Raw genomic sequence first — 24,537 nt, 5'->3', positions numbered from 1 at the left:
TTGCTGTTCAGCAGTTTTTGATGGTGGCTTGCCGGCAAATGATAAAAAATGGGCAAAAAATCAGCAAAAAAGTAAGTAAAACATGTGGCACCAAACGAATTTATAGCATTCCCTTGAAGGTATTAAATAAAAAAAAAAAACAATTTTTTTTCAACTGAAAGTAAAGACCAACATTAAAACGAACAGAAATTATTACGTATAAGGGGGGGGGGTTTACCCCCTCGTCAATACCTCGCTCTTTACGCTAAAGTTCAAATTTTGTTCCAATTATTTAAGAATGACCCCTTAATCACAAAGGCTGTTTAATTAGAATAAATAGCTCTTTTGAAAGTACTGTAAAAACTTTAGCGTAAAGAATGAGGTATTGAAGAGACGGTGAACCCCATCATATACGTAGGGGAGATGTGGGTACCCTGGGACATTTTCAAGTGTATGTCCAATATCTGGAGAACGCTTTGGCCAAATCGCCTGATTCTGCTACTCACTTAAGTGGAATTGCTTGGGCTTTCTCCCAGATTTTTTGTAGATTATTTTCTTAATCTATCTTTTTGGTACCAATGATTTTCCGAACCCTCCTCTTCTGTCCCAGAGTACCCTGACCCCAAGGTACTCTGGGACACGGTTAAGGGTACTCTGGGACACATTGCACTTTTTGATCAAATTTTATTTATTACAAACCTATAGTCAACTTCAATGAAAATAAAAACATAATAAAAAAACTTGTAACATTATTCATTCAACGGGGAACTGCGAAAGGTCAATATCAAAAGTCGGGGCTTTCACAGCCCGTTCTGTGCCTCCACTAAGATTCGGTCTTGGTAGGCGTAACTCGATCTCATCTGTCGTGACTAAGGCTTCGTCCTTTGGCTGAGGAAATACGAATTTCCACGTAGGGACTTTCCGTTTTAGGAAGTTCACACTGTACCATTCCAGTTCAATCTCCAAGACTCATAATACTTTGAACTTTTCTTACTGACGTACCTAACCAGTACAAAATCGCCAGGCTTTATCTCCGTTGGTTCTTTCACAGTCTCTTCCATTTCACTCAGGTGCAAGGAATCATCAGTGTCAGCACAGAGCTCAACAGAAGCAGCATCACTACTGTCGCTAAAATCTAAAGCCACCTTTGCTTGATCTCTTTTTTTATCTTGCTTTCTTTTCGTTATCTTCTGTTTTTTATTTTCCTTTGCTTCTTCCTTCTTTTTTCTCTTCAGGGGTCTCTGCCTCTCTGTTTCAAAAATGGCATCCTTAACGGGGGTTGCAGTCAAAATCTTGGACTGGCCAGGCTTCCTTCCTCCTTTTTTTTTCTGAATATCAATTTGACGTTTAGGAAGGGGAAGTATTTGATCGAGCAGAACACAGACTGAACCACCAGCGCCCACTGACTCCCTGTCTGACAGCCCACTGTCCGCTTGCGTTGATGAGCTGCTCCCTGCGCCGACATTGATCTGCACTTCATCTGTCGGATCGCAGGGATCGCTGACGGGAGTCAGGGATGGAAGAAAGTCTGATTCTTCCCAGACATTGGGATTAAACGGATGGATTCCTGGTTTAGAAAAACCACTCATTATGTTGGTTGAGTTGAATGCTTTAGGGAAAGCAACTCCAAGAAGTTCAGAGATTTCGTATTCCGTGACTGGTCTTCCAGGATGGTTTCTTAGCCAGTTTTCAATAGCTTGGTAGAAATATGTTTTAAGTGGTGAATAGACAGTCACATCAAGGGGCTGCAGCCTGTTTGACGTGTGTGGAGGAAATGTCAGTATTTGCAACCCCATCTCTTTCGCAGCAGAAATGAAGCTGTAGCTCATGTGACTATCATGGTTGTCCATGAGAAGAAGGACTGGTTGCTCAGGAGGGCACCTTACGTACCTTTTAAAGTGCTCAAAGTAGCCAAGGAATAACTCGGTCGTCATCCATGCATTTCCGGGCTTTCCACTGGCGACAGCTTTTGTCCTTGGTGGTGCCCCATCTAAGAGTCTTTCAACAAAGCGGGTCCTTCCAAAGATAAGGTAAGGGGGAATTAAGCTTCCCATCGCACTGATAGTTCCAACCATTGTAACTAGTTTTCCTCTTTCCTGTGATGTAGTTGCTCCTAGCTGCTTTACACTTTTAGGGCTAAGTACCCTCCGGCATTTCTGTTGAACATTCGATAAGCCCGTCTCATCCATGTTGTAGATGCGGTCAGCTGGAAAATGAAACTTCGACTGTAGCTCTTCAAGATGTTTATAGAATGTGTCAACTGCAGCACGGTTGAAACCAAGGTTGCGATGAAGGCTGGTGCTTTCCGGTCTCCTCAAAGAAATTCTTGTATGTCTCTCCATGAAACCTTTATACCAGTCTTCTCCTGCTGCTTCATTGTCATCCCATGATTTAGGGTATTTCAGGGTGTTCGCCTTGGCAAATTCCCAAGCTAATTTCTTTGTCCGTTTTTTCGTAAGTCCGTAGTTCATTCGTGATGAAAGTAGAATATAAGATTCGAGTGAATCTTTTCAGAAGAGAATACTTTTTTCACATCATAGCGTGGTGTGAAGCGAAATGCAACTTTTTCTTCGTCTGCCGACGCGGAATATGCCTTACAGTACCGAGAAAGTGTCGATTTCTGAACAGCATGCAGTGTTGCTGCAGTTCTGATTGGTATTCCATCTTTTAAGTGAGCCATTACAGCAGCCTTCATGTTTTCTTCGTCCCAGGCATAAAGAGAGGGATCAGACTTCCTCTTCCTCGGCATTCTGCAAAAAATGATACTTTTAGGAACGAAAAGCAAAGAACCGTTTTTACTGTTGCCATGGCTAACACAGTTTAAAAGATTATCTGGTGTATATCAGGCAGTTCCGTCTCACAGCTTGACCTTGACATTACATTATCAGTTGTTGAAATGAGGGTACCCTGGGACACAATGGACAAAAAGTGTCCCAGGGTACCCAGGAACACGTGTCCCAGAGTACCCAAACAGGTAGCTCTCCACACAAAATTCATCTTCTGCCCCTAGATGGTAGTTCAGTTCAACCACTGAACAACATTTTGTAGCCTAAAGAAAACTACTTCAGACAAAAGAACATTCAATACCCTCCGATGAACTGTTCAACAAATTTTTTGTAAAAACCAGGTCCTTTTTCTTACTCAAACACCCATAAAAAAACTCTTACCTAAAATCTCTGATGAAAATGTTTCTCGATTTCTTCAGGAAAACACATGCATACTTACTGATAGATGGCACGTCGTTCGTCATTCAGGCGGGATTTTTGAACATTTTTTTTTCATAAAGGTACCATGTCCCATCTGACCCTTGTCCCATCTTCCCCACATCTCCCCTAATAATTTCTGTTCGTTCTTAGTTTTAATGTTGCTCCTTACTTTCAGTTGAGAAAAAAACTTCTTTTTATTTAATTTCTGATCGTTTTTTAAATAATAATGGGAAATCTGGTGCCCCTTCATGTAAGACCTCCCTTCCCCCATGAAAAATTCCTCTATGGAAAGATCTTCCCATGTAACCCCCCCCCCACCAGAAAAAATCTCCCTTGAAAACGACTGTATACTTCCCAATAACCAATACTATATGTGAGCAATCGGCAATGTTCGTAACTTGCAGCCCTTCCTCTGGGGACTCTGGGGGATTAAGTCATCCTCAAAGACATCAACTATGCGAACAAAATGGCTATCTCAAAATTTCGATACAGTAACTTTGAAAAAAATGAGCGTGTGAGGAGGCCTAGTTGCCCTCCATTTTTTCTGGTCACTTAAAAAATGCACTGGAACTTTTAGTTTCCGCTCGAATGAGCCCTCTTACGATATTCTAGGACCAATGACCCCTGGAAAAAATATAATAAAACAGGAATCCACGATCTTTCTTCTGGCAAAATAAAAAATCCATAATTTTGCCGATTGGAGCTTGAAACCTCTGTAGTACTGTTCTCTAATACGCCGAATCTGATGGTGTGATTTTCATTAAAATTATATGACTGTAAGGGGGTACTTCTCTTTTTTTTTAATAAAATAAGGCAAATTTTCTCAGGCTCATAACTTTTGATGGATAAGAATAAACTAAATGAAACTTATATAATTGAAATCAGCACACAAATCTGATACTTTTGATTGTTTTGATTCTTTTTGAGTCTGTTGATTCTTTTGTTTTTTTTAAACACAAATTGTCAAAACAAGTGCTTCTCTTTTATTACAGTATTAGTGCCACTTATAGATTTACAAGTAGCTGGCAGTTTAGAGGGTTCTTACATAGATTTAGGTCCTCCCTACTCCTAGTCGTAAATAGGGCAGGAGTGGTTGACCTCCACATCGGATGATCCTGAGCAAGAGACCTCAGCTCATTAAGCGATGATTTTATAATTCTTACCTCATCTTCTAGAGAACGATCAATAGTGGTCTGTTGTATTACCACTCAGTTGGAGGCCCAGAGGAGTCCAGCACCAAACTTCATTGGGAAGTCGCCCTTGCTTCATACGAGTCACTTGATCCCGGTATTGGCACCTTCTAAGTCGCACTTAGTCGGCTATCTGAGGTTGCTCGGTGAGAAACATTATCTTAGCACTAGTTACTCTATCAACACAAATGGTCACAAGCATTCTTCCCAGGCAATTGTTCCAAAATCCTAGTAATCTTTTATGTACAGATCTAGAAAGACTTCAATTTTCGTGTACTAGTGTCAATACAGAGATTCTATTGCTGTTGAATAAGCGCAGCTTCAACTTCAGAGAATACTTGCTAGACCTCAAAATACTATTTAATTAAGAGAATGCTGAACTTGAAGGCGTAATTCAAAGGATCATCTCCCTGTCGCAACTGCCGTTTTGAGTTATTTTACTACCTACACTAGATACTTGAATTTACTGACTTCTTCTGTTTCGAGTTCCCCGAATTTAAGACCTGTTGGTAGCAAAGTGATAACGCCATTTGATATTACCTTGGATTTGCTCACATTGATCTGCAGGCCAGTTTGAGAGGCTCTTGAAGCTAGCTCCTCAGTCTTCGTTGCATATTTTTAAGTCATCCTTAAGTTCACTTCTGCTCTATTTGGCCGATGCACGGTCCCTTGAATCTATTATCCTGAGTACGAAAGAAGGCTGTCAGATGAAAAAACCAGAATCGAGGAAAACCGAAGATTTGATTTTATTAGTAACAAAAGCAACTGCCCTTGCCCCTGTTCATCAAGAACCATTCTCAACTGAGGTTGCCGAGTGAGCCCTCGGATGATTTTGGCATATCTGTATTCCACCGGCAGCTCCTAGTCGAATTACCCCATATTTCATGGTTGGTCGCGTCCGAGGGGCAGATCTTGAACGAGGTGGAAGGGCAGTTTAAATAAGTTCCTCAAAATGACATACATTATCGTTAACAAGCCTCTCCCCCTCAGCTCATAGTTGCAGATCGGTACGGTTAAAGGACTAAGCTTGCGGCACACTCTACACCATTTACCATGGAGCAGGAGTCAAGTCAAGTAAAAGCACACGAAAAGTCAATGTATCTAACTTGAAAACCAAATCTCTTGAAAGTGACTCGGATAAAGAGAAGTGTAAAGTGACTAGGAGAAAAAGCTTGCATAGATAGGTTCTAAAACCATACTGGCTACACTTGTCGTGAAAATTATTCTTGTTTGGTTTGTCATTTTTGTTCTCTTCATTTTATTTTTTTTTGTACGAAAAAGTAGCCAACGTTTTTAAATATCTCTGCTGGCTGATTAATCTGCTGTTCTGGTGTAAATATTTTACTTAGCGGACATGTGTCTTGATTCAGAACAAAATGCCACGAAAGCAAATCGCCTTGTATCTCTGAAGAGATACAATTTTCCAGCTGGCTACTTTTTTTTCTTCTGCTTTTTTCATCGTTCTCCTATTTCTTGTTACAATTTTTTACAATGATTTACAATTGTAACGCTTCGTTTTACAGGCGACTTTAATGAACAGCTTCGCGACTTGGATCACTCCCTTTAGAGATGTGAAGATCGTCTTTCCCCTCACGATGCGTTTGGCGATACTGGACGAGATCCTAAAATGCTTGAGTGCATGAAAGCGATTCTAGAGGAAACTAAAGCTCTCGATCAGAGGCTTGTCGCACTAGATGGAACAACACAAGCTCTTGTAGATGGTGCATATAAACATGGATCAAACGCCTGTCATATTGCAGACCAAGCTGAAGCTATTAGGGGACGATATGTAGACCTGCGCCAGCAGCTTGAAGAAAGATGTGCTGCTTTGCAAGTGGTATTTGAAGCTGCAGCTGAATTATTGGTCAGTTTCTATTTTAGTAAAATAATTGAAAGTATATCGTTCCTAAGTAGAGGTGTCATTTGAGGTTCTCAGGCTGAGACTATATTCAGTCTTAATAGAAAACGAAGGTTTTTATTCTTGTCGTAGTAAGTACTCTACTTACCCTCAGGGGTGTTAATTCACTAAATTATTGGGGGAGGGGTATATGTTTTTCAAAATTGAGAGAAGGGATTTTTTTTCAATGTAAATACCAAAAAAGATGTTTTTCTATATACCTAAAATATATAACGTATCCTTGTGGAACTGTGCTTGGACGCAGTTAAACTGGAATAAACTTGGAAAATCCAATAATACAAATTTTTAAACTTAGTGAAGGAAGAATGTTGTCATCATACTGTTTTAGTTCAGAAGAGGGAATTATTATTATAATTGTTGTTATCATTGGATGAGCTTAAACAATTATGGAAGCTCTTGCTACAAAGGCACATTGCATCCACTTCCAAACACAGGGGGCTATTAGGGCCTTTTCGAGCGTGGTAATTTGAAATAGGACTCGTCTATCTGTTTTCCTTGGTATAGAAGCCTTCCTTGGTAGTGCCAAGGTATCCACCATTGTTTCCTTGAAGTTGAGAACCCCACTCACCAGCTTCAGACCGGCTTGGGCAGGAAAGATTGAAGGGGAGAGCCAGTGATCAGCGGCTGTAGTGCTTGATCCTCAGAACTGGCTCTAATAAGATAACCTCTTTTCCCCACCTTGGATTGTTCTTCAAGGTATATTTTCTTATGCCACAGTCAGCCCTTCAGATGTTGAGGAATACTGACCGTTTGGGTAGCAATTACTGACCTCAATCTGTCCAGTCTCGGCAGGGTATCCCAAAGAATACTCCGCCTAAGGATCAAGGCGCTGGCAAAAACGGCCAGTGGCTACACGTTGACGGACATTAGCAGCAGTAGGTCTTTATTTGTTCCTACTACTCCAGGGTCACACGAGAATGTTGCCTACCGCCCTCCCACCAAGGGGTTGATAAATTGATTCCTCCCATAAAGGTTGATAAATTAATCTATTTTCGCAGCTACTTTAGAAAGGAATTTTATACTAAGATTACCAATTTTGTATTCGCTTTCAGTTTTTTTACACCCCTCCCTCCTATTGCATGGACATAGTCCTTTATCGAATGTTAAGTTCGTTAGGTTTTCTTCCTTTTTTCCTCATTTATGAGTCTAAGTAAATATTTTGCTGTTGCATTGTTTATTTCATAAGAAGGAATAAACTAGACTGTAACCTAAAAAATGGACAAAGAGACAACATATCCCTCGTAACCTTAGGTAAAAATATTTATTCTAAAATAAAAAATCATCATCTACACATGTTTTTTTTTATGTTTGTTGTTTCTCAGAGCCAACCCTCAAGCCATCCCTGGGGGGAGGAGTCTCATCCCTCACTAAAATATCTTGAAAGAATGCCACACCAGCTCATTCTTGAGAGTGATATGTAGTGGTGAGGTTTTAAAAGTACCGCTTTTCATTACAGACGGAAACGATAAAGGGGATGCTTTCGATAATACACACGAATAATATTAGAAAGTCTTACACAACAATTATGAACACTGAAACTAGAAAAGTATATTAACATGACAAAAAATAAAACTTGTGTGTGTTAAGCGTCTTATTAGAAGAAAAAAAAAGTGAAAACATTTTATAGCTATTAGTCTAATGAAAGTATTGTAATTTCAAGAACAGTAAAATGCACAAAAACAAATAAACACAAGTATATAATATTTTATGATAATTCAAGTTATATACCGAAAATTATTAGCTTAAATTTAAAAGAAAAAAAAAAAAAAAAGCAAAAATGCAAGCTCGTAGCATTTATGAAACTTCTGAGTTACCTACCGAAAGCTATTAGTCCTGTGAAATTTCTGCAATAATAATAAAAATGTATGGCTGAGTGTATTGTATCTTTTGTCTAATTTACTTTTTTCGATGTTTGCAATTTGTTGTCTTTTTTTTAACCGCGGTGCATGTAAACTAGATGCTGGAATATTTGTCAACATTATCAAAAAAACCTCGTTTTGTTCCGCTGATGTTCTGCTGATCCTCCCTGTTATAAAAAACCTAACAAATGGTTTTGACAATTATCTCAGACACCTCCTGTAGGTGTGACAGCGAATATTCCTGATGTTTATGTGAACTTTCCATCTAAGATGAAATAAAAATGCAAAGCCAATACAAGATAAATAAAAGGCTGGTCGCATGTAGCTTTTTAAGGTGTTGGATTTACCAAATCGTTGTTGATTTGCAAAGAACGGTGCCGATTTGAGCTTGAAAAATTTTCTAATATTTATTGTCAGCTTACAAAGACAGTGCCAAATTTAATCATTATAAAAAAAAAGTCTTCAATCCTCAGCAGCAAAAATCCTTCTCTTCAGCACAAAAATCAAAGAATTAAATAATAATAGTGATTAAACAGCTAATAATCAAAGAACTTCATAATTTAATAAGGAAAAACCTTAAAATTTAATGAAATTTTCTAAATGAAATAAAAAATTAAAAAGAATAAAAATTTCAATCACAAAGGAACTTAATAATAATGATAAAAGAACTAAATAGTAAGTTGAGATCAATCATGCAACTAATGATAACCTACAGTTGACTATTGATGTCCATGATGTTTAGATTTGAATATCTCGCGAAAAGGGCATTATTTTTGTACCACTATCGTTTTCCCCCTGAGCTGGTGAATTCTGTTCCTGGAAAAGTTACGTGTTTCGGGCCCTTAAGGAAAGTTTAAAAGAATTCTGAAAAGAGAGAGTTGAGCATCGTGTCTCCACTGATTTAAAACAAAAGCAGCTTTAGAAAGTTTAAGTGGTCTTCAGAATCTTTGCTGCGGTTTGCGAAAACCAATTTTGTCACTGAAGACAGCCTTGTTTGTGTTCTGGTTGTATATCTGTGTTGCACAACGCGGCCAAAATGGTGTAAACAGCACAGTGCTTTTTTTTGCTTTATCAACAAGGCATTGGGCTACCTGAAATGATACCGCTAGTATCTGTCGCCGGGAACCCCTTTTGTGAGTCTTCAAGGAAAACAGCCTTTTGTTTACGGAAAAAATGTGATACTTATTAATTGTTTTATAGGAGGTGCTCAAATCTGTCACAGTTGATCTATCTTCATTGGAGCAAGAATTTGACAGTATGGAAGCACCGGCTCGGATGTTGCCAGTTGTTCAAACACAGCTGGATCAGGTGGCTGACTATTTGGCTCGGTTGCAGCAGTACCATGACCATCTTGAGGAGACTCGCAGCGCAAGTGAGAAACTGACAAAACAGGGGAGAGATATTCAATCAAGTACAGATCAGATTACGAATATGGAAAAGCATATACTCAAGCTGGAAGAGAGATCGAAAGCTCGTAATGATGAATTGGAAAGAGTTCTCGGGAAATTGGAAAGTTTCTATGGACTGTTGGATAAGGTTTTGATCAATATTGAAGAGTCGTCCAATGAAGAGGTGAAGTTTAAAGCTGTTTAAAGCTGATCAGGCAGCAACAAGCTGAATTCAAGGTATGAACAGATGTTATTATTTAATGATTTTCCCTTGTTTTTTTCTCATTTTTAGCGTTTTGGTGTATTGCAATGAAAAGATGACAAAAGTGGAAAATTGTGAGTGGGAAGTTGGAAATTGTAAGTGGGTAAGTGGAAAAAATAACAAAAGTGGGAAATTTTAGATGGGAAAGTGGAAAAGATAACTGAAGTGGGAATTTGGGCATTGACTTGAAATTTTGGATTGTTTTTGTCGTCTTTTGGCCTTCAGAGAGAATAGGAGAGGGGGGGGGGGATAAATCATTGCTTGTAATGGATAATATCCGATTTAGAGGGACTGTTGGTTACTTTGAAGTCGGAGATCGTAACCCGTATAAATTTTTTCAAATGCTTACCGAAGAGTCCAGGGGAATACCTGTTGATAAATGTGTGAAACTGAATGAGAAATCATTCAGCCAAAATATTTGACAAGTTCGGCTAGATACTATTTACATCTTGGGAACATATCGAGGAGGGATGAACAGATTTTTTATTTCATGCTTTTACCGTTATTCTTTTATTATTCTTCTGATTTCTTTCCTGTATCACAATGGATAAATATAAAAAAAAACGTGAGAAATTTTAAGCTAGTCAATAAGTCATGAAAAAAAGACAGTTCCTCTAAGATTTCACCCAATTTAAGTTAATCGATTGGAAACGCTCGTAGAAGAATATAAAATACATTTTGCATATTTATATATATGTTATATGTGATGTTATGTACGGTGTACGTGATATAATAACGCATATACATTGTTACATTGATGATGAATTGAGAAAAGTTGAAAAAAAGACAATTTTTCAAATTTTGAATTTGAGAGGTGGGGCGGTCTCCCTCCTCTACGTAATAGTTTCTATTTGTTTTGAATTTTAATGTTGACTGCTGACTTTCAATTGAGAACTACTGCATAGTCTATATTCTCTAAACAGGCAAAAAAAAGAAATAGTGTACATTACAGGTTTTAAACATATCTATCATCTACCAAATAAAAATCCACAATGACAAATTTTAAGAATAAATTTGAACTTTACCCTTGGAATCGTTCAAAGAATAAAAAAGAAATTAAGTGCGTTATCGGTTGTGAATTAAATTCATTTAAAAAAAAATTGTTTATTCTGTGTATCACTTCAGCGAAAAAAAAAACTTTACGATCTTTGACTTTATGGTTAAAGGTTTTTTTTAATAAAAGCTTAATTTTAAAGTAGAAAATCGACTTAGAGGAAATATTATCTAAAATAACGTGGGAAAATGAAACTGGCACCATTCAAAAAAATAAATAAATAGCTGCTCTAATATACGATAACATGCTCTAAGAATTGATCTAAACGGTGGGCTCTTTTGTATATATTTCCCTTTATCATTAGTAGCAAAGGTCTATCATGAATAGCGCACTGGACTAAAGGAAAATAGTCACGAAAAACTTAAAACATTCTTATGTCTGAACGGGCTCATAATTAAAAAGGATTTTTTTTTTGTTGCATCCAGAAAAAATGAAGGTTTTCAAGACAGAAAACAAAAACGAAATTTTTTTAGGCGGTTAAGACGTAAAAAGAGACAAAAGCGAACAAAATTATTTCGTGTATGAAGGGGTTTCCCCCATCCTTAACACCTTTCAATCTTTACGAGAAAGTTTTTAGTATTTTTAGAAAAAGTTTCTTATTCTATTTAAAATGCCATTGTATTTCAGGAGTGGTTACAAAAAAAAAAAAAAATGGAAAGAACAGTCAAACTTTAGCTCAGAGAGCAAGATATTAAGGAAGAGAGGGGTAACCCCTTGACATACGGAATACTTTGTGTTTGTTTTGAATCTTAATGTTGCTACTTACTTTCAGTAGATAAGTATGTTTTTTTAATTTAGTTTAGGAGTAAATGAGAGGTTTAATGTGGGACTAAAGCCAATTTTGGAGGACAAATATTAGAGGTTGATGGATAACCTGTTTATTTGGGCGCAAAGTCAGTACGCTAATGGGAATGACTAAGCATGTACTAGATTGTAATTGAAATGGTAATTGGGAAATAAATATCCTGTTGAGAAGTAATTTAGGTCATTTAGTTTATTTGAAAATTCAGAAAAGACCACTTCAGATAAAAGAAGTTGCAAGTCTTCATTATGGATCAGCAGCTTCAGGTTATGCCAAAACGACTAGGTGCAATTTAGTTCAGCTAACAAATCAGCAGAAATGCGTCAAATGAAGTCAAAGCATATTTGTTGTAAATACTTGTCAATACATACCTACTTGTCAATCAGACTTACAACTTCGAGAAGTGATGAAGAACATTCGTCAGATGATATTTATCAGGGACTAAAAAGGTATAGGAGTGAGGATCTCATTTGCAGTAAAAAAAAGAAAAGAAAAAAAAGGCTGTCTGTTAGAGTGATGGTAAAGAAACAGACTTTGTTTCATAGACTGGTTAAACTTGCTTGAAAGTACCTCTGCTGTCTGCTGTCTCTTGACCCAAGCAAAAGAGATTTCAGCATAGTTGGTAGGTGGAACGAGCCACGCACCCTAGGCGTGGTGGAGCCGCATGACAAATATGTGCCAGCAATAAAGGCTCGAAAAGGCCATTTTTTTTCTTTAATGTTCATTGGCTTTAGTGCATTGAGTGAATTTACATCCAAAATTAAAACTTAATAGCTTTTATACCTTCATTACATATTAAGATTGAAATTTGACACTTTCATTATACCAAAAATAAATTTTTTTTGACACTTTCATTATATCATGTATGCCAAATAAAAAAAAAGAAATATAAATCAAAGGTTATATATCCGTGGCAGAAGAGTCTCAAATACAATGGCACACACTATCTGGATCACAATGTACGATGTTTCTTCCTCTTTTAGTACATTAAAAGAGAAGAAAACTGCCTTCCAGATTAGGAGCGCCGTATTACACAATCCTTGTAATATAGTGTTGGCCGTTATATTAAGGAGGGTGGCTTCTGCTTTTGGGGCATATTGGATCCATGCAATTGAGTTGGAGAGCGTCACAACCATCAAACTGGCAAAATGAAATACATGGATTCATTTATACCCCACACGCTCTTCTAAGAATTGAAATGGCCATGGCCAACTTAACGCTGTCACTCCTGAAACATAGAATAGTCAAAATTAAATTGCTGAAATCTGTATCATTTTTGTTTTCAAAATTATTGGAAGGAGCAGCAGGTAGCAGGTACTTGATATTAAATAATAGATTTAAACTTAAATAGCTTTTATACCTTCATTACATATTAAAATTAAAATTTGACACTTTCATTATACCAAAAATAACATTTTTTGACACTTTCATTATATCATGTATGCCAAATAAAAAAAGAAATATAAATCAAAGGTTATATACCCGTGGCAGAAGAGTCTCAAATGCAATGGCGCACACTATCTGGATCACAATGTACGATGTTTCTTCCTCTTTTAGGACATTAAAAGAGAAGAAAACCGCCTTCCAGATTAGGAGCGCCATATTACACAATCCTTGTAATATAGTGTTGGCCGTTAAATTAAGGAGGTTGGCTTCTGCTTTTGGGGAATAATTGATCCATTCAATTGAGTTGGAGAGCGTCACAACCATCAAACTGGCAAAATGAAATACATGGATTCATTTATACCCCACACGCTCTTCTAAGAATTGAAATGGCCATGGCCAACTTAACGCTGTCACTCCTGAAAAATAGAATAGTCAAAATTAAATTCCTGAAATCTATATCATTTTTGTTTTCAAAATTATTGGAAGGAGCTGCAGGTAGCAGGTACTTGATATTAAATAATAGCTTTAAACTTAAACAGCTTTTATACCTTCATTACATATTAAAATTAAAATTTGACACTTTCATTATACGAAAAATAAAATTTTTTTGACACTTTCATTGGAAGAATAAGAAGAAGAAACGGTTGAAGTTACGCTCTGTCATGATAATCGGAATTCGAAGTCTAATTTCGCCTACTTGGTGTTTAAAAATGATGATTTTTTTGCCACCCAAAAAATCAGCCCCTTCCTTGGCGGTCTGTTGCAGCAACCTACATCTCACAGAGACGTCGCCATCGGTACCTTTTATTCGATGGACATTTACAATTAAAGTACTGTTTTCACTAACAAACACGAATCGCTCATTAAACTTGATCATGCCAGGTTCTTATACCAGTGACACACTGACATATGTGCATAGAAATGAGATCATACTTAAAAATATATAAATAAAACGAGATTCATTGGCACTGGCAATTCATTGGGATCTAACTTCTGGCAGCTAGTGACTAGTGACAAAAAAAGATTATTAGGGATAATTTTAATATTTCTACATGCCTTCCTGCTCCAACGAATGATACATTATATCATGTATGCCAAATAAAAAAAAAGAAATATAAATCAAAGGCTATATTCCCGTGGCAGAAAAGTCTGAAATACAATGGCGCACACTATCTGGATCACAATGTACGATGTTTCTTCCTCTTTTAGTACATTAAAAGAGAAGAAAACCACCTTCCAGATTAGGAGTGCCGTATTACACAATCTTTGTAATATAGTGTTGGCCGTTATATTAAGGAGGGTGGCTTCTGCTTTTGGGGCATAATGGATCCATGTAAATGAGTTGGAGAGCGTCACAACCATCAAACTGACAAAATGAAATACATGGATCCATTTATACCCCACATGCTCTTCTAAGAATTGAAATAGCCATGGCCAACTTAACGCTGTCACTCCTGAAACATAGAATGGTCAAAATTAAATTGCTGAAATCTATATCATTTTTGTTTTCAAAATTATTGGAACGAGCTGCAGGTAGCAGGTACTTGATATTAAATAACAATGATAACAAAAAATAACACCAGCAACTCAGATAAAAGAATAAACTGGTAAAATGTATGTGAACTTAATAGTTTAACTTGATGGGTTTAAGAAAGCCTTTACCTGAGGGTTTATTAACCTGCGAATGGCCATATCTTTCCGATTCTCTTGCGAGTCTACGCAGCTGAAGAAAACCCCGTGGCAGAAGAGTCTCAAATACAATAGCGCACACTATCTGGATCATATTGTACGATGTTTCTTCCTCTTTTAGCACATTAAAAGAGACATGATAATAAAAAATACACCAGCAACACAGATAAAAGAATAAACTGGAAAATGTATGTGAACTTAATAGTTCAACTTGATAGGTTTAAGAAAGCCTTTACCTGAGGGTTTATTAACCTGTGAATGGCCTTATCTTTCCGATTCCCTTGCGAGTCAAGTTTCCGATTCCTTTCCGATTCCCAGAGGTTCATTGAGGTTGCTCCTATTTCTGACTGATAGTCATTTTCCACAGATCTCCAATATTCATATAGACCAGTCATTTCTGTGGCACCTGTCCGAATTTGTCCGTCATTGGAGAGAAAGTCCCGTAATGTACATTGCTTAATGCTTGTCTCTAAATGATCTTTGATTATTTTGATTTTAGTTTTTAGAAGTGGTTGGCCTATAATTTTAGAGCTATTTATTAAAACCTGGCTGTTGTTTGTTGTGTTTTGTAGGTCTATTCCAGCACATTCTGGTAAAATTACACTCTTTGTTGGCCTAAGTACATCCTGATTAGACCTTAGGTCAGCTAATTTACTAAAATCTACGTGAAGGGAATTCCATTGGAAAATTCCACTTTTCCTAAACGCATTTTTAAATATCTCTGGGGTCTTGGTTTGTCTAATGATATATGAAAGATGCTGACAAAAAGACATCTTGACCACTTTCGGAGGACCACTATTGATAATTTCTATCCTATTGCCCTTTTCATCCACGTTTCCTTTTGTCCAGAGGTCTGCGTGCTTCTTCCAATTGTTTTTAAGGCTCTTAAATATACTTACGTCTAAGGGCTGCAAAAGGTGAGTGGCATTCGTTAATATGCACAATAGCGTAATGTTTTTTTTCCTTAGCAAATTCAGATACCTTCAATGATATATGACTCGTTTGGCCATCCATAGTTAAAACAACCTTTTCATAACCCTTTCCAGCTAGCCATGAGGAAAACAATTCTTGCATACATTCGAAAAATACATCCTTCGTCATCCCTCCTGATTCGCTATGCAATTCCTTTACATCTTGTGGAACTGTTTCGAGGAAATTTTTGTTTATGATAGTACTCTTGTACACAACCTGCGGGGGGATACTCACCTTTAGGATTAACAAAGGCCAACACGGTTACCCCATCCTTTTCATTCACACAATTTTTAAAAAGTTTTTAGATCTCTGTGCTAAAACAGGCAAAGGTGGATTGTACCTAATCATAGTCTCTTTGCAGTTAAACCATATGGCAGGATTTGTAAAGTCATTCTCAGTAAGTTTTTCGTCTGTCAGAAGTTGTTCTTTTTGAGTAGTGAAAAAATTGTGAATTCTCTTCTGTCAAGGTCACCCAGCCCCCATGTGTCGGTTCCGCAATACGCACTGTCAGGTCATTGTTTCGTTTTAAAAAGTTGCCCATGAACCTTTCCCCTGGTATCCCATTTTTAAAAAGTTTATGAGACAAATCCTTTTCTTTCGCTACCTGTCCTAAAGAGCTTCGTAATTGCTCCTTTGTTACTGGAAACTCGACTTTCTGGCAGTCCTTCACCAAGGCTACAGTTTGTGCCTCAACATCTTCACTAAAAATCGGAGGAGGTTCTCGTTTTGACAAAACGTTAACAGATATAGCTTTTAAAAATATGTTCCGAAGGAGATAGCATAAAATCGACACACAAACACACAGACAACTTATTTTTATATATATTGAAGATAAATGGTATTGCTACAGTAAGTCCTAATTTTTCTCGATTATGTTTTATTACTATTTACAATCAAAGTTATACATTGCTGTTGACAAATGTTAATTAAGCTGATATTAACATGATACGATAAATATGTTTCTTCTTCAACAAATATACATACATCCTCCACCCCAAGCAAATAGTGCCCTCCTCCTAAAATAATCCTCACTAAAAGTTTCAACCCGTTCCCCTTGGCGTTGGACAAAAGAGGGTTAGATTAGCCATATAATTTTTTTAAATTTAATATATAACTATAATTTAGTGTTATTTTGATATATTATATAATAAGTGCATAAGCATATAGTATAATAAGTATAATTTTGATAGAACCTGGTGACCATAAACGTTTCTTGGAAGAACTAAATGAAAAGGAGCATGAAAAGAATGACACGTTTGTGTTGGCCAATGATATTCTTTTAAAGTGTCATCCATATGCAGTTAGTGTTATACGAAAGGGGATAACCATCATCCAGTCTAGGTGGGATGAGGCGTCCAATTGGGCAAGACAGGTAAGCGAAGCACTTTAAGTATTCAACTGCGTCTACTGCGTCATTAGTTAAATACGTTACATGTTACTTTATTATAGGTTATGTGTTATTAAATTATATGCATTAGATCTTACTGCCGTTTGCCAGGCCTTCTCCCTAAAGGAGTGGAAAAGTATGATTCATGTTCCACTGATGACTCATGTTCAAAATCTAAATAATATGAGTAACTTAACAGATTGGGAACTGGTGATAAGTCGACAAAAAAAAAAAAAAAAAAAAAACTGGTGATGTCGACAAAAAAAAAAACTCAGCGCCATCTAGCATTTGGCAACTAAACGCTAGATAATTTTTTATTTAATATTCGAAATTATTTTTGGAAATTATTAGGAATTACAGCTCTTATTTAGCTAATCGAAAAAAGAAATCAGATTGAAATGATAAGCACTATTCTAAAGGATTGCATATAGAATAAAAAAGTAAATAATAGTAAGATTATTCTAAAGTCCATGTTATTAAATCAATTAAATTACTATTCTAGCCCAAGCATAATACATTTTTGCGTGAAATTTTTCTCCGAAGTGAAAGCATATACACGAACACTGCTCCAATTTTGTACAAACACATAATTGGTCACAACGCAACTAATTATGTAGTAACCACATAAATAGTCAATGTTACAAACACCAACGAAGCACTCTCGTATCACTTTTTTTTTATTTGCTTTATATCCAATCGAATGCGTCTCCTGTCCAATGGTTTTGAACTCGGAATACACGTTTAAATTGGCCTTCCCTCTACTTTTTACGATTATTGGTGTATATGTTAAGGCATTGGCAATACGTCACTGTAAACTGAATCTAGAACAAAGCTTTGACATACGGGAAGTAAGGAAACTATTGTTTTCCAAAACAATTCTGGCCCGAGATGCAGAGCTCTTTCAACCACCTATTTGCAACCTTGCTCACTATTTCTGACACCAATCTTGATCGTCGCAGTTTGTCACGAGAAACTTCTCCTGAGTACGAAATGTAATCTAGAAAATCTAGGTATGTTTGATTTTAGATGGTTTGCTGATTCTTATAAGTTTCCATGGTGGCGGTATATCTGTAGGTCATGGTTAATGCCATTTATAAACTTTAGGTATATTTGGCTTATGCTGTTAAGCTTTTCAGTGTAAGCTTCCGTCATGGTTTATCTATGCATAAGATTGAATACCATCTAGAAAATCTGTATTTGACTGACTCTAGGTGGCAAATTTTTCTATATAAGCTTTTTAGATTGTGGTATTTCTGTAGGCTATATTTAATAGGGTACGAAAACTTAAAATTATTTTGCGAGCTTGATTGTCTAAAGGATCCATTAGCATTCCTTGTTTCTTGTTCTCCCATGGAACAAGAAACGTTCAAGAGCTATTGCGAATATGTGGTTTGACTGAAAAGACTATAAAATGTTACGTTCCCTGTGTCGATAATGATTTAAATCAAAGCCGATAATACTACAGGGAACTTCCATGGCTGCTTCATTGCTCAAATGATATTTCCTTTGTGCAGATTTTTAATGTTTTCCTTGTAGGTATGCTAAAACATTTTTTTGGGATTGCCCTTTCTTGAGCTTAAAAAAAATATCTGCTTTGTTTAATAGGGGAAAAAAATCATGGTCACCCAATGATTTAAGTTCTATTAAAACTTGATATCTCTATCACAAAACGGAAGGAATTAAAAGGTTTTCGTAACAAAAGAGCTTCGTAATTGCTCCTTTGTTACTGAAAACTCGACTTTCTGGCAGTCCTTCACCAAGGTTACAGCTTGTGCTTCAACATCTTCACGAAAAATCGGAGGAGGTTCTCGTTTTGACAAAACCTTAACAGATATACCTTTTAAAAATATGTCCCAAAGGAGATAGCATAAAACCTTAGTGGTTTGTAGCCCTCTTTGCCCAGGAAACATTGCAATGACTCATTCGGTCATTACATATACCATTACAGCATTGGTTATGATAATTGCCATCCTTGCCAATTTTTCCATTGCCCTCTCGTCATTTTGCATTCCAATAATGTGCTGCGGTTTGATCCATGATGGGTTTGACGGATTCACACGGTCGCGGTTCTCGATCTTAGCACAAGTAAATATATATTGTAGAAAATTTTTTTGTATACCGGAGCCATTTGGTGGCCCTATTCTAAGTTTTCTTTTTTCCCTATTCTTTGTTTGGGATTTTTGCTTTTTTATTGTTTTTATCTTTTTTGTCAGCATGGAAGACGCATCGATTTCATACAGGCAAAATATCCGCGTCGTTTTAGTTCTCATATTTTCTTTCTACTTTCTGCAGTCCGGTTTGTTTGTTCACTGTTGGTATTTTATTCTTGTTGATCTTTGTAATGGCTGGGCAGTGTAGATCTTTGATAATAATTAGCGCAATTATCACATGTGAAGACTGCGACCGCCGCAAATATCATACTCATTACTCTACTTACTGTAGGCTCCAGAAAGCACCTCAAATTGAGGATACAATAAATGGACAGGACTGTTCATCATACTCCCGATCCTGTATCCCCAATTTTGTAGTTTTATTGTGCAAGTTCTGTTAAACGCTGCCATGCAAAGTCATGCAATTGAGACAATAGATGCAAAAATAAATCCAATATGCACAATCATATGGTATCGCCGAAGCTTAACATTAATGATATTCCAGATAATATTTTCTCTCCTTTTACAAACATTGAATTGGTTCCGACCAATTCAGATATGTGCCAGCAAGTAAGGGTAGAAAAGGCCAATTTTTTTTTATATCCATCGGCTTTATTACATATTAAAATTACCTTCATATTAATACCTTCATTACATTTTTTCTTTATTAATACATATTAATACCTTCATTACATATTAAAATTAAGCTTAAAATACAAATTGGATTCCAAGCATATAGTTGGTAAAACTAATAAGTATCTATAGGAATTAAATTTATTTTTTTTTGACAAATTCAGCTTTCAAATCTTCAATATACCATGTATTCCAAATATGAAAAAAAAAACAGAAATATAAATTAAAGGTTATATACCCGTGGAGCAAACGAATCGCAAATAATTGATGCCAGTATTTGGGTCATGATGAACCAATATTTTTCCCCGCTTAAGACATCAATTGAAAAAAACAGTGTTTTCCAAATATTGATTCCTGTATTACAGATGCCCTTGACAATCTGGAACTGCGTGACCAATCTGGAACTAGCTGTTGAATGGGCCTCAAAACGAACCCATGTAATTGTGTTTATGACTGACACAAACATTAAAAAACTGAAGTGTAGTGCAGTTCCAAGGTTTGCGAGCCATGTAAAAGAATATCCACGGGCCACTCCTGAAATATAGAATGGTCAAAATCCGGATCAAATACGTAAATTAGGAAGATTGGGAGAATACGGGAAGCTGGTCTAATCACCGAATTAATAATTTCCCTAGTCTCCCTCATATCTTTTCTGGTTTCGCTAAACTTCTAAACATAACACGTGGTTTTGACTTTCTAATCAGTGACTTATAAACGTTTTATGTTCTTTTAAATTTTTGCAGGTTAGCTAGTGAAGGACAACTATTATTTTTGTTCTATAAGTAATTTTTCCGCTGGGAGTATTTTAGATGACCATTTGTCAGCCATGGGTTAAGCGGTCGGTATTTTTTTGGTGGCATTTATTTAGAGTTTTAGAACAAATAATCAATGAAAGGTTGTTTAACAATATCATAAAATTATTAAAATTTATATCTAGTTCTTTTCTTTCACCAATAAAATCCTAAGTCTGCTGAAGAAGTTTAGCATTAAGCTGAGCAAGATTTTTTTTCAGACAGATTAAAGAATCAGAGGCTTGGTTTGCTTATTTGGGATCAAAAAATCACAAATTATTGGAAAATTGTCTGAAATATCATTAATCAAAACAGTACTTTCATGTTCAACTAGAGAAGAAACTATATTATTTAATAAAGTACCTGACTTTTTAGTAACTCTAGTTGGAATCATGATCGTGTGTAAGAGACTATGAGTCAGCATCACTTAAAGAAAATCGCCGGTACTGAGTTATTATTCTTCAGGAAGTTTATAGTAAAATCACCCATTAATATTATTTCACAAGGTTGCTGATGCATAGACAAATAATTTCATTAAACATTTGCAAAAACAACAAAGAAGAACCACTTGGTGGTATATGCACTTCTCCCACAATTATCACCTCCCGGGATGAAGTATATACCTCAATGAACAAAGACTCAAAAATATTTTCAGCATGTTTTGACAGATCTTCACGTATCTTATAATTCAAAGTATCTAATTTATAAATTGCAAGACCATCTTTGCTCATAGTTATGCGTGGTCACTTTTTGCAAAGCATACCCTGGAATTTCGAGAATTACGTCAGATGTTTTTGTGACAAAAGTTTTGCAGAGATCGATGAAATAAACTAAATCCTCTGCACTTCTTCTCAGCACCAGGACTAACATAAGAAGCTTTTCTCAAAGACTCTGAAACTGAAATTCCATGATTTTCTGACTAATTTATACTAAAATTACACTTGTACTAAATTATTATTGTTACTTTTTGTTATTGTTACTTTTAGCTGACAAGCAGTCAATTATTGTTACTTTTAGCAGACAAGATGGTTAAAGAATTATTGTTTATATAATATTTTAAAGCTAATATACCATATTCTTAAGCCAATAATATTCTTAAAACAGCTAATAAATTCTATTTCAAATAAGAAATTATATTTTAATTGAAAATTAGCAACAATCAAAGCCAGGGAAAAAAATTAATTTTTTTCTTTAAAATCCATTTCAGCAAATTATTATTGAGGTTTTACATATTTTCGTCAAATTCAAAGAATAGCGTATACGCAGTCCGAATCGTAATTTGTAAGAATGGAGATGTAACAAATAGCTCAGAAACTTTTCATGTAAGTATTTTGTTTCAGTGCCACTCCATCCACCTTGTGTTCTCCGTCCAACTATCCAAAGTGTGGCCCAATGCGTGGTCATATTATTTTCGTAAATAAGTGGCTCAGATTAACTGTTAGATGAAGGAAGAAACAATATCTTATTAGATTGAAAACACTTACTTCCAACAACTCCTTTGCAGAGCTGGGAAGAGAAACCCATAGTTTTGACAGTGGTATGACGATAATTTTCCGAACCACAATGCAAAGCCCATTCCGTAAAAAACAGGCCAGCTATTTTAAAGAAATGGGGAACAACCAGAAGAGAAGCTGAAACAAAAAAAAAAGAAAAACGTATGATATGATGAAGGTAGCCCACTCCTTATTGCACCTCTTTTTTTCACAAAATTTTATTATTTTAAATTAAATGAACCTCGTGTTTAAGGAGTTATTCCAAATTATTGGAACAAAAAACAAACTTTGGAGTCAAAAGCAAGTTTCTAAGGAGAAGGCGGTCTCCCTCCTCTACGTAATAGTTTCTATTTGTTTTGAATTTTAATGTACTGATGCAAATAATACTCTTTAAAAGTTTGTACGAATTGATTTTTCAAAAGGCTTATCAGAAGGTTGCGTTGTATTTTAGGTCCAGTCAATTGAGGATAGGTGAATATCACCAACTACTAGAAACTTAGAACTAAGTGAAGAAACAGAGGACAAATAACTGGAATATTTTTTTAACTATTAAATATAGACAATACACTAACACTGTGACTACGATCAGTGGCTACAACTGTGAAAGCACTTTTGGACCCAGGTAACTTCACATCAATAACAAAACATTCACTTATACTTGATGAGATTGGGCCATAAACTTCCGTATACTTTAGCAAGGTATGATCATAAATAAAATTCCACGCTTATAACTATTGTTTTCAATGAGATTATAGTCACATACTTACTAGAAAAAAACATCTAGCTGTTTACAGTTCTTGGTTAGTGATTCCGTAATAATGGTGACATGAGGTTTCAATGCTGATATTAGGGCTTGAAACTCATCGATTTTTGAAGGTAAACAATCTGCGTTTGTATCAAGAGCAGATAAATCACTCCATCGTTTCCCTACGGAAATAATTCACTCTCCAAAGTTCCGGTTTGCCTTTTTTAATCCTCCAACCTAATCCACCTGCTGATTCTTTTTCTTGAAGTTTTTGCTTCTGAACATCGTACTTTTCTTATGCTTTAGTTCGGTATTTGTGTGATCACGAGAAAATCCGAAGCCTGTAAATGTATCCTTTATGTTCGACAGATTATTTGATAGGAAGGAAGAAGCAACATCTCTTTCAACAGTTCTGCGAAACATTAGTTCAATGGGGCGACACTTCTTAGGTTTTACTTCACCAAGGCGAACAGAATACAGACATTTAACAGGACAATTCTAAAGAATAAGTTCATTTAGAATTTATAAATCCTTTGCGTTTTGTTGTTTCTTTGTCATGGAGCTTTTCGGTAAGTCTTTGCATGATCACATTTAGTGACATCTTAGGTCATTTTTCAAATTATTGCTAAACTTATAAAACAGCTCCCATGGCTAAGCAATATTAGAAAGAAGATAAGAAATCGATATTTGCATGTCAGAACATTTATTTAAAATGTAAATAAATGCTTTAAGTGTAAGCATTTATTTACATAAATATTTGTGTAATATTAACATAAGTGTTTTTAATATTTTTTCATAGCCTTTTAAAGCATAATGTAAAATTATGCTTTAAAAGGTTGTGTGATAATATGCTGTAACGGTATTACCGCCAGATTATTGATGGAAAGCTCATTAACCCTTAAAAGCACCGTGTTGCAACCCTGTTCGGGGACTGGACTGCAGGTTTTTATGTTCAAGTCTGAAGAGACAGTTTTTTCATCTAGAGTTTCAAAGGCATACCCGAGAGAGCGACAAGTTGGCTTTTTCACAAAAAATTCGGTTTATTTTCGGTTTTGTTTTTATGGCACTTGGTATTAGCCAAGTGACATATAGCGATCGCAAATTCTGTCGGTCAGTCTGTCTGTATGTCCAGGTTTTGCTAGTTTAGGCACTTTCAGATCAGCTAGTACTGGTTTTGGGGCATAATGGATCCATGCAATTGAGTTAAAGAGCGTCATAACCATCAAACTGGCAAAATGAAATACATGGATCCATTTATACCCCACACACTGTTCTAAGAATTGAACTGGCCATGGCCAACTTAACGCTGTCACTCCTGAAACATAGAATGGTCAAAATTAAATTGCTGAAATCTATATCATTTTTGTTTCAAAATTATTGGAAGGAGCTGCAGGTAGCAGGTACTTGATATTAAATAGCTATGATAATAAAAAATACACCAGCAACACAGATAAAAGAATAAACTGGAAAATTTATGTGAACTTAATAGTTCAACTTGATGGGTTTAAGAAAGCCTTTACCTGAGGGTTTATTAACCTGCGAATGGCCTTATCTTTCCGATTCCCTTGCGAGTCAAGTTTCCGATTCCTTTCCGATTCCCAGAGGTTCATTGAGGTTGCTCCTACTTCTGACT

At 36.1% G+C, this 24,537-nt stretch overlaps 2 protein-coding genes across 5 annotated transcripts in view; one reads left to right on the top strand and one right to left on the bottom strand.

The window, feature by feature from the left end:
• The window catches only part of LOC136039622 (microtubule-actin cross-linking factor 1-like), a 74,445-nt gene extending 53,181 nt beyond the window's left edge, over positions 1-21,264 (top strand). For all 4 annotated transcript variants that reach the window (XM_065723520.1, XM_065723519.1, XM_065723517.1 and 1 more), the window contains 3 exons: positions 5,899-6,239; positions 9,353-9,777; positions 16,896-21,264. In XM_065723520.1, the coding sequence (XP_065579592.1) occupies positions 6,003-6,239; positions 9,353-9,745 (630 nt within the window). In that variant the 5' untranslated portion in view covers positions 5,899-6,002 and the 3' untranslated portion in view covers positions 9,746-9,777; positions 16,896-21,264. The remainder of the gene's footprint in view (positions 1-5,898; positions 6,240-9,352; positions 9,778-16,895) is intronic.
• Positions 915-2,450, bottom strand: LOC136039132 (uncharacterized). Its single transcript, XM_065722618.1, has one exon. It carries the CDS (start codon positions 2,448-2,450, stop codon positions 915-917), a length of 1,536 nt encoding a protein of 511 aa, XP_065578690.1.
• Positions 21,265-24,537: the final 3,273 nt, after the last annotated feature.

The sequence above is a fragment of the Artemia franciscana genome, chromosome 19, assembly GCF_032884065.1.
Source record: "Artemia franciscana chromosome 19, ASM3288406v1, whole genome shotgun sequence".
NCBI lineage: Eukaryota > Metazoa > Arthropoda > Branchiopoda > Anostraca > Artemiidae > Artemia > Artemia franciscana.
Note: the sequence above shows the minus strand (reverse complement) of the source record. Positions and strands in the feature narration are given on the sequence as shown.